The sequence below is a fragment of the Erythrolamprus reginae genome, chromosome 2 (assembly GCF_031021105.1).
Source record: "Erythrolamprus reginae isolate rEryReg1 chromosome 2, rEryReg1.hap1, whole genome shotgun sequence".
Classification (NCBI taxonomy): domain Eukaryota; kingdom Metazoa; phylum Chordata; class Lepidosauria; order Squamata; family Dipsadidae; genus Erythrolamprus; species Erythrolamprus reginae.
This window is the reverse complement of record NC_091951.1, coordinates 150,144,216-150,155,095: the sequence shown is the minus strand read 5'-3', so window position 1 is coordinate 150,155,095 and position 10,880 is coordinate 150,144,216. Positions and strand designations below refer to the sequence as shown.

The 10,880-nt window shown below is 39.1% G+C and overlaps 1 protein-coding gene across 3 annotated transcripts in view; it reads right to left on the bottom strand.

The window, feature by feature from the left end:
• Positions 1-4,677: 4,677 nt before the first annotated feature.
• The window catches only part of EXOC7 (exocyst complex component 7), a 53,527-nt gene continuing 47,324 nt past the window's right edge, over positions 4,678-10,880 (bottom strand). For all 3 annotated transcript variants that reach the window (XM_070739863.1, XM_070739860.1, XM_070739861.1), the window contains 5 exons: positions 10,359-10,454; positions 8,465-8,528; positions 6,331-6,372; positions 6,076-6,209; positions 4,678-4,882 (listed from right to left, as the gene is read on the bottom strand). In XM_070739863.1, coding sequence (XP_070595964.1) covers positions 4,780-4,882; positions 6,076-6,209; positions 6,331-6,372; positions 8,465-8,528; positions 10,359-10,454 — 439 coding nt within the window. In that variant the 3' untranslated portion in view covers positions 4,678-4,779. The remainder of the gene's footprint in view (positions 4,883-6,075; positions 6,210-6,330; positions 6,373-8,464; positions 8,529-10,358; positions 10,455-10,880) is intronic.

Here is a 10,880-nt window from a genome sequence, read left to right as displayed (position 1 = left end):
ACACCATTTTATCCGCTGGAAACACAAATAGACTGGGATGTTTGGTGTATGAATGTTGTGATTATATTGTAGGGTTTTTATTATTATGAAATGTCTTCTATTATTAGGAAATGTATTTATTTATTATTATTAAATGTTTTTTATTATTACGGAAAGTTTTAATCTGATTATATTGTTTTATAATTATTGTTGTAAACCACCCTGAATCCTCAGGGAGTGGGCAGCATATAAATTCAATTAAATAAATAAGTCTGAATGTTGATCACATGATCATGGGGATGCTGCAAAAGTCGTAACTGTGAAAAACAGTTATAAGTCCCTTTCTTCAGGGCCGTTGTAACTTTGAACAGTCACTAAATGAACTGTTGTAAGTCAAGGATTACCTGTACTTTACAAGTTACTGCTTGTTTCTCACATTTTTATATCACCAGTCTGTTAGATAATTTCGCTTTGTATTCATTTCATAGCTGTTAATTTTTTGTTGTGTGTTGATTTGATGTTAAATTGTAGCTTTAACTTGTACATTTTGAAAGAGTTCTCTATAGCAGTGTTTCCCAACCTTGGCAACGTGAAGATATTTGGACTTCAACTCCCAGAATTCCCCAGCCAGCATACTTTCACCCATTATATCATTATTTATTTGTTATTATTATTAACGGCTCAGAATCATTGGGAGTTGGGTGGCATATGAATGTATTATTATGGTTCATCGCATAGTCAACCAGATGATCAGATTGAATTGCATTTTTTCCATCTATTAAGTGCTTCCCAAGGATCTGGGACAGCAGATGTGGATTAACTAACTAACTAACTAACTAACTAACTAACTAACTAAATAAATAAATAAATAAATAAGTGTTGTTATTATTATTACACACTAATAGGGAATGTTTCTGTGTCTTCTGCTATTTTTTTAACATCTAAGTGATGTTAGAGGCCAACAAAAATTGGGGGTTGGTGTAAGGAATACAGTGCTGACTTTAGGAATCAGTCATTCATGTCCTTTTTTTACAACACAGAGAAACCATTTGTGTCAAACAAGAAACTTAAAAAAATAATAATGTTAAACTAGGTCTCCAAAACAGAGGCTATGATAATTTCAGTTCAAAGATTACTTTGTGCCCAGAGTAAACTGTTTGGGCAGTTTATATTATCATAATTGAAAATAACAGACAAACAACACTGCACATCTATTTCAATTGTTCTGGCTTCTAAATTATAATTGGATTAATTTCAATGTACTATATTCAGTTTTGTCCTCTTTCCACCTGTCTTTTTAAAATAAAAGGTCAGGGCCAATATATTGGAAGAAAGAGAGAAAAAAAAAGAATATCAGTGGTAACTTTTATTGACTCAGATAATGAATCAATAAAGGGATTAAGGGCATACACTTTGATCACTGTTCACCTGTCCTAAAGAAGAATATTCAAAGCTATGATTCAGGAGTTGGCTGGAGCAAAGCATAAAGCTAGAGGTTGTATACAGGTTGAACGCTAGAACTACGGTGTATTATATCTCAATTATCTGCAAGGTCTATTTATAGAAGTTAATTTACTGAACTGACTTGTTGACTAGCATAATTGTCTGTGTCGATAAATTGGATTTGACATGTCAGAGAGGACTTAACATGATTGTTTCTATGGAAGTTCTATTCAACAGGATTTATTTTTACTCCAGCTTCCAGTCATTCTTTGTTGAGCACAGCAAAGAGGAGTAGGAAATGTGTCAGCTGGTCTCACAACATCCCATTTGCAAATAGGAATAAAGATAATGAGACAAGAAGAGACAGGACATTCTCATCAGGAAGCAAAGATGATGTTTTCCCAAGAAACTGAAAACAGGAGAATTTACCAGGAAACATAGATAAGGCAGGCTTGAAAGTCCTTGCCCTCCTAAGCATACCCAATGTATCCAAATACATTGGTGATGTCATTTTTGCTATGGAGACGTAACCCTAATATTATATTGGGTTTCTTACATTCTGTACTTTTGTATTGATTTTATTGTGTACCGCTGCCCTGAGTCTGCTGGAGAAGGGCAGCCTAGAAATCCAATAAATTAAAAATAAATAAATAAATAAATAACTGCTCCCCAAGGAAATTTTCCCATTATACCAGGAAATATAGGTGAGGCAGGCTCAAAAATGTCGGTGCCCTCCTAAGCATACCCGTGCACAGTGAATCCGTTGGCAATATCCATTTTACTGTCCAAATTCATGGAGACTTAATCCTAATGCCAAGACAGGGGTTAGCAATGAAATAGTCCAATTACAGTTTGGGAAGAACATCAAGTGAGACCAATGTCACAATGCAGGATAAATGCTTCAATGGTTTGTGCTACTTAAGCTTTCTGAGTTCTGTGTAGGAAATTTTAAAAAAAGTGACATACTTTACTTATATTCAGGTACAAAACCACTTTATTATTAAAAAAAATCCCCTTCAATTGGAGTGGCGTTCACTGATGCCATTTGGAGCAATCAATCGTCTGGATGGTTCTTCTAAAAGCAGGCTTTCATAATCCAGCATGATTCTATACATTCCCCATACTTATATGACCTTGCCTCTTGAAGATACATTTCCATTTTCAGTGAGAACACTTGACATTTTAAGAAATGCATAGGAAACATTTTATCTCTTCAATGAATGCTTTTAAATAACCTAACACATAACAGTTATTTCTGAATCTCTGGAATAACCGGGAATGGAGAACTTTAAAAGGAATACTATTGACTCTCTCTATTATCTCTTATTCTTTGGAGCAAGGAGTTTCAATAAAAGTATATATGTCATCTGGCGGGACCCAGGAGAAGTGCCTTCTCTGTGGCGGCCCCGACCCTCTGGAACCAGCTCCCCCCAGATATCAGAGTTGCCCCCACCCTCCTTGCCTTTCGCAAGCTCCTTAAAACCCACCTCTGTCGTCAGGCTTGGGGGAATTGAATTTTTTCCCCCTTCCCCCTAGGCTTATAGAATTTATACAAGGTATGCTTTTTTGTATGATTGGTCTCTTAAATTGGGGTTTTTAAGATTATTTTAAAATATTAGATTTGTTACATTGTTTTCTTTATTGTTGCTAGCCGCCCCGAGTCTTCGGAGAGGGGCGGCATACAAATCTAATGAATGAATGAATGAATGAATGAATGAATGAATGAATGAATAAATAAATAAATAAATAAATAAATAAAATATATACATATAATTTCCCTATAAAGATACTAAAATATATAATAATACAAAGTACTATTTAAAGCTGTTGGTTCCAGTTTATGGCATGATTACTGCAGGCATTATTCAGAGTTTCAGCTATTTTTATAAGGACTTAGTGGTAGGAGCAATCATGTATTTTGAATCCAGGCCTTATAAAACCTTCACATGAATAAAGAGCAGCTCGGAGAAAATCCAACTAATGATGTTACCTAGTTTGGGTAATGAAACATTTGCAAGAAAACAAAGCACCAAGGACTCTTCACAAATTGTTCCGCTTCAATGATATATGAGTTTCACCCTTTCCAGTAATGTGCTAGTTTCTGTCAAGAAATTATCCAACATGACTATAAGAAAGTTTGTAGATAAATTTTCAAAACTGGCTTTATATAAATGTATAGTTAAAAACATGTATGTAGCCGATCAAACTAAGTTGACTTTCATTTCTTATCCCAGTGATGGGATAAATATTTAAATTTTTACAACTGCCCAGGACCCAAAGGAGGTAGAGGCATTTTTGTAACAACCTTCAAAAGCAGGTGGAAACCCCATTTCCCTCTTCTTTCTTTCTTATTTGCCTTCAAGAAAATCCATCTCATTTTTGGATCTTTTGCATGGCAACCAAAACGGAGTCCCCCGCCCTCTCCTTCCTTTCCATATGTATTCTAAACAAGTCACAAAATGTAAGAAGTTGTTACTAAGTGTTTCTTGGCTTTTCTTTTTTGAACTTGAACCATTACCATTCATCTGAATCAGAAAGGGACAAAAACTTTAGAGCAGGGATATCAAACTTGTGGCATGTACGCATAGTTCCCTCTAAGCTGAGCAGTGAGCAATCGCTCACTTAAAAATCATCATCAACTCAGAGTTTTCCAAACCTGCCCAGAAGCCGAGAGGGAAAGAGTGAGAGGGAAGGAGAGAGAGAGGAAGAGAGAGAAACAGATAGAAAAAAGAGAGGAAGGAAAAGAGAAAGAAAAAGAATGGGAGTAAGGAAGAGAGAAAGAAAATCAAAATCTAGTTTGAAACTAGCTCAACTATTTAAGTGGCATTTTGATATTGATAGAGTTGCCCTATTATGAGTTCACTGTTATAGACACACAGTAAGTATTTTATTTTAAAATTCTCTGAGGCAAAACAGGGTGGGTTTTTATTTATTTGTTTGTTTGTTTATTTGTTTATTTAATATTTCTGTGCCGCCCAGTCCCGAAGGGACTGCCGCTCAGACACTATACTTTTCCGCCCACCCCCCAAAAAAATTAGAGGGAACCCTGGCGTGTAGGCCAGATGCGTCACAGGCTGGCCCCACCCTCGCCCAGTTTAGCGAAATGGAAAAAAGTCTGGACATGTCACGCCATGCTGCCGTGATGACGCGAGTTTGACCTACCTGCTTTAGAGCATGAGAGAGAAAAAGAAAGACACAGACACCTGAAGGAATTAGTCTTCCTATAATCTCCAAAGAGGACATACAAACCAAAAATAATGTTCTTAAAAGTTTATACATTTGATAAATACAAGTTTAATCCATGAATTTCACCAAAAAAAAGAGGATGAGGAAACCATCAATGTGCAGACAAGGAGATCAGGCTGATGTGTCAAAGAGCTTTTCAATCATCTCACCCACTTGCTCAACTCTGTATTTAATGTATTTTTCAGGATTCTTGGTAAAGGGTACACTGCCATACCTGCCAGGCAAAAAACAACATAATATTGTATCAGCAAGGAGAACATTCTTCGTTCTCCAATTGCCCCTCGCTTCCTCAATAACCACCCATTTTTCCTACCCTGTTTCCCTCCAGAAGAGTCTTCAACTAGCATGGCCAAAGGAGATTATGGGAATTGAATTCTGAAAGCAGGGGGGAGGCTGACTGAAATCAATTGCCTTCTTAATTCTTGTCTGACTTCATGTGGTCAAAACCATCCTACTCAGATATCAGAAGACATCTTGAGAAACAAAGGATATTGTTTACAAAAATGTAAGGAGCATCCCCCTAAAATTACTTCAGTGAGGGTTCAACAGCCTCAATAGGTATAAAATACTGACTTAGAACGGGTAAAAAGCAACCCATAAAGTGGGAGAAGGAGAAAGAATGGCTTGGAATCGTAAACAGTAGCGCTTCACATGCTGTAAAGTTCAGTCAGCTACTATGCAACGCAAAGCCTAGTGTGCCATATAGAATGATAAACAAAACACAAGCCCTGTGTTTTGTGAGTACCGAGGGCAAGGTTGCCGATCAGTTTCCGGTCACAATTCAAAGTGTTGGTTATGACCTATAAAGCCCTTCATGGCACTGGGCCAGTTTATCTCAGGGACTGCCTTCTGCCGCACGAATCCCAGCGACCAGTTAGGTCCCACAGTTAGGTCCAGTCAACTAAACAATGTTGGTTGGCGGGGCCCAGGGGAACAGCCTTCTCTGTGGCGGCCCCGACCCTCTGGAACCAACTCCCTCCAGAGATTAGAATAGCCCCCACCCTCCTTGCCTTTCATAAGCTCCTCAAAACCCACCTCTGCCGTCAGGCATGGGGGAATTAAGATAATCTTTCCCCCTAGGCTTCTACAATTTATGCATGGTATGTTTGTATGATTGGTTTTATAACAAGGGTTTTTAACTGTTGTAATATTGGATTTTTACATTCTGTTTTTTGTCACTGTTGTTAGCCGCCCTGTGTCTAAATAGATAGATAGATAGATAGATAGATAGATAGATAGATAGATAGATAGATAGATAGATAGATAGATAGATAGATAAACATTATAACTTCATGCACACAATGTAACGTTGTGGTTCTCTTAAGGGCAAGGGACACCAGAAATGGCTTTAGGGATAGGATCAGGAAAGCCTTGCCCAGAACTCTCCCCAAACAGACAAAGAGGCACCTGTTGAGGAAGGCGGCATACGTCTCTTCCACGATGGTTTTCTGGGCACGCCGAATATTGTCCCTCTGCTCGGTGTCAGGAATGGCCCACGCCTTCTGGATTTTACACAGCTCCTCCAGGCCATCATTGAAACCCTTTCCCATAGAAAATATTATATTAAGAAAAGAACAGCATCTAGAACTGAACAGCGAGCAACAAACAAAGGGGAGGAGGTCAGAGGGGGGAAAGTTGCAAAACCATTGGCAAGCGTATTACCTTGAAGCGCTCCTTGATCACTTGCCTCTCCTTGTCTTTTAGCTGCAAACAATTAAGGGGAATGGAAGTTAGTAGTGGTGCTTCTTGACTTTTCTTTTTGAGAGCACTTACCTTGGTGCTAGGCTCCATGCAAACCTGGATTCAGGGATCAGAGAACAATAGCCTTATTATCCTCAAGGGTTTTAACCTGCCTTTCAAGGCCACATCGCCCTCACACACTAATTATGGAACACATAAGAATAGCCATGCAAACAAAATTCACAAGCAGCCTCAATTAGCTGTTGGGAGCAGAGAGGAGGGTACAAAAGAGAAAGGGACTTATTCACAGGGGCATAACTGAGCCCGAGCGGTTCCAAGTGAGACCCACAGTGTCCTTTCAGGCAATTACAGGTCATCCTCAACTTACAACCGTTCACTCAGAGTGACCGTTCAAAGTTGCGAGGCTCCCGAAAAAAGTGACGTACAACTGATTTTGTATTTGTATTTATTGGATTTGTATGCCGCCCCTCTCCGAAGACTCGGGACGGCTCACAGCAATAATAAGACAGCGTACAATAATAATCCAATACTAAAAACAATTAAAATCCCATTATTATAAAAAACCAAACATACATACAGACATACCATGCATAAAATTGTAAAGGCCTAGGGGGAAAGAGTATCTCAATTCCCCCATGCCTGGCGGCAGAGGTGGGTTTTGAGTAGCTTACGAAAGGCAAGGAGGGTGGGGGCAATTCTAATCTCTAGGGGGAGTTGGTTCCAGAGGGCCGGGGCCGCCACAGAGAAGGCTCTTCCCCTGGGTCCTGCCAAGCGGCATTGTTTAGTTGAAGGGACCCGGAGAAGACCCATTCTGTGGGACCTAACTGGTCGCTGGGATTCGTGCAGCAGAAATCATGTGATTTTCACACTTATAACCCTTGCAGCATCCCCATGGTCATGTGATCAAAATTCAGATGCTTCGCAACTGACTCACATTTATGATGCTCGCAGCGTCTGTGGGTCATGTGATCATCTGTTGCAACCTTCTAAGACAAGCAAAGTTAATGGGGAAGCCAGATTCACTTTAACAACTGGGTAACTAATTTAGCAATGGCAGCAATTCACTTAAGAAATGTGGCAAGAAAGTTTGTTACGAGGGGCAAAATTTCACTTCACAAATGTCACACTTAGCGACATAAATTTTGGGCCACCTATATTAAGCACATCTTTATTCTAATAATTGCTATAAGAGGGAGCCAGAAGTCCTCAACTTATAACCACAATTGGGAACAGAATTTCCACTGCTAGACAAGGGAGTTGTTAAGTAAGCCAATGTTATAGGGTTGTTGGGGTTTTTTTTTACTATGGTTGTTAATAAAATCACTGCAGTCGTTAAGTGAATCACATGGTTGATAAGTGAATTCAGCTTCCTCCCATTGACTTTGCTAGTCAGAAACAGGCTGGGAAGGTCACCATTCCATGGATCGCACGACCCTGCGAAACTGCAACTCTCAGAAATACATGATGGTTGACAAGCCAGCTTCTGACAAGCGAAGATTCACTTAGTGATAGGATTCACTTAACAACTGCGGCGATTTGCTCAACAACCATAGCAGAAAGGTCATGAAATGGGGCAAAACCCGTTTAGTAACAGAAATTTTGGAGCAAGTTGTGGTCATAAGTGAAGGATTAGCTGTCACATCCTCCAGTTAAAACACTAAAACAAGCAAAAAACAAGAGCGGAATAAAATGCAACCATGAGGAATTTTTAAAACTATTCCTAATAGTTGGGCTAAAATAGGATTCCCAGCAAAGATGATGTTATCCATAGCAATAAAAATCCCATTAGCACTTGGACTTACATAAACTGTTTTTACTGCAGGTAGGGGTGGAAATGGGGATGGGACTTTTTTGGCCACAACTACTTCCAAAACAGAAACTACTCTCTCTTTTCAGATAGGGCACACTAGCAGTACTTTAAATTGATATTTGAAGGACAAAAGAAGTGCATTTTAAGCAATTAGACACACACACACAGAAACACAGAGACAGGCAGGCAGACCCATCCACCCATATATGTATCTACCTACCTACCTACCTACCTATTTCCAATTTTATACAGTAATTCATGAAACTTAATTTAAACTATTCTTACCTTGACTCCAGGTTGGAAGACAGGTAGGTTTTTATCCGAGATATAATCTGTGACTTTTAACCAGCTGCAATAGAATTTACAGAAGATTCAATAAAGTAAATGTGACTCCAGTGGCATCAAATAAATATGCAAATGAGAAATAACTCTGTGGTGTGTGTTAAGGTGTGTGCAGAACCCTTGAGTTTTCAAGGACATGCACAGAGGAAAACATGGGATTCCAGCAGATATCCAGGAGATGTGACTAATTATTCAGTCATACAAAACAGATACATTAAAGTGTGTAAAATAGTGTTTACTTTAGAAATAGCACAGTCAAATTAAACAGTCCGGTCATTCACATTCAAATCAGTTAATATCTCTTAATACAATAATAATATTACACGCCTGTTTTGTCTTACATATCAGACAGACATTACAGCTTACAAATACATCAACTAACACAGAACTTACTACATCAGCCATAGTGAATTAGCAGAAAGAACAGAGAGAGCAGAGAGAGAGAATCATGCTTCTGGCTCCCTCTTGTGGCAATTTTCAACACTACCTCTTAAAGCTATAGTACTTCAATGCATATAGACATTCATTGTTAGCTTGGGGCTATTGGAAAGGTCTGTCCTGCCTCCAGAACCTCCAGAGGCTGATATGAGTGAGGAGGAAGAACAGGAAGAGCCTGTTCTCAATTCGTGCATGCGCAGAATTGCCAGAAGGCAAGAACAGTTCCAGAGGAGAAGGACTACTCAGGATTAAGGCTTATGGATAATTGGCCCCTCTCATAGACTATATAAGTGCAGAACATGAATATATCGCTCTCGTCATTGCAACTCGGATTCAGTTTTGTTCCTGTTTGAACTTGCCAAGTTTTCCCTGCAAATTGGCCCTTGGCAGTTTGCCAAAAAAGACCAAGATTTGTGTGTGTTATCTGCCCTTTCCTGAAAGACTTTAGCTGGACTTGTTTTACTCTGGGTGGACTTATTACGACTGCTAATGAGAATAATTAGCAGCCATTACAAATAAAAGATGTTTGTGAGACGCCTTTTGTACCATCTTATTTAATCAGGAAGCCTAGTTCAGAACAGGCGGAAAAGTGTCCGTCACTGATCATGCTCCTGCATCCTGGACCAGCTGATGCTTCCAGTCAGTTTTCAAGGGCAGAGCATAATATAGTAGTCAGGCCATGAGGTGACCAGGGCAAGAGTAAGGACCTCTCAATCTAGGAGAAGATGTAACGGGCACATCAAATGAAGCTATCAAAGGATTTTCCTAAGTTTAAGGTGGAACCATCCTCAAATCAAGGTGGTTCAATTACCCACAGCTACTAAGTCTGGATAGGATTGAGTTAGAGATGGTTCCTCCCCATTCAAACCAGTATAGCCTCTAAACCCGGGGAGAGAATGGTGTAGATCTCACTTTGCCAGCCTGGGATCAAAAGATATAATTGGTATCATCAGCACAGTGATAATACCAAACCCCAAACTATCAGATGAGTCAATGGTTCATATACCAGTAGATGTGGAACAGGAAGGGGAAGAAAGTAACCTTCCATTCCCAATTAAATAATAAGGATAAGAAGCCAAATGGCATTTATCTTCATATCAGTTTCTGTTTTTATCAGCATGTTTTATCTTCAAATATTATCCTTGCATCAATAACCCTCAATTCTCAAAAAGACAGTATGTCCTTCATAATGCAAGCTGATTGAACTGAGTTTGCTTCCCAATTAATACTAAAATCCAGTGGTACCAATCGTTTCACTTGTCCTTTTCAAGAAGAACAATTTGCCTTCTCTTGCTCTATTACAATTTGCTAAAATTCTCTCTGGCTGGGCACAAGACTTTGATTAAAGCAATCAAGTCCAAACTTGGATGGAAAACGACTAGATAAGTTCTCTTCTCACCTGCACTGATAGGTCAGAATTTGCTGCTCAATGAGTTCTCTGTAAGACCTTTCTGCCGTCTTCTGTGTCACAGCTACCAACTGGATTAATTCAGACCTAGGAAAAAGGAAGAGGGGTCAACGAGCAGGAATTTTTGAAACAGCTGGCATTTTTCTGTCTATAAAGAAGAATCTGTTTCAAATTGATAAAAAAACAGAAACAGGCATATGTCTTTCTGTAATTCTTAAATTGCATCAGTGTTCAACATATTTTAACTGATACTGGAAGCCAGGAAAAAGGAATTACGAGGGCAACAATGGACCCAATTCTGCCTCTTGGGGAGATGTAGGTAGAATTGGATGGCATGGGATGGCACTTGACTTGACTATGAAATTGTACTGAATTGCAGAAGTTTTCCAAATTTCTTCAGGTTATTTGAGCTTCAAAAACCTTTAGAAAACAAAAGTCAGTTTTGTTTCTTTCCAGGGATCTGCAAGGTTCATCACAACATTACAGAGCTCTTTTGTGTCCCCCAACCATGAA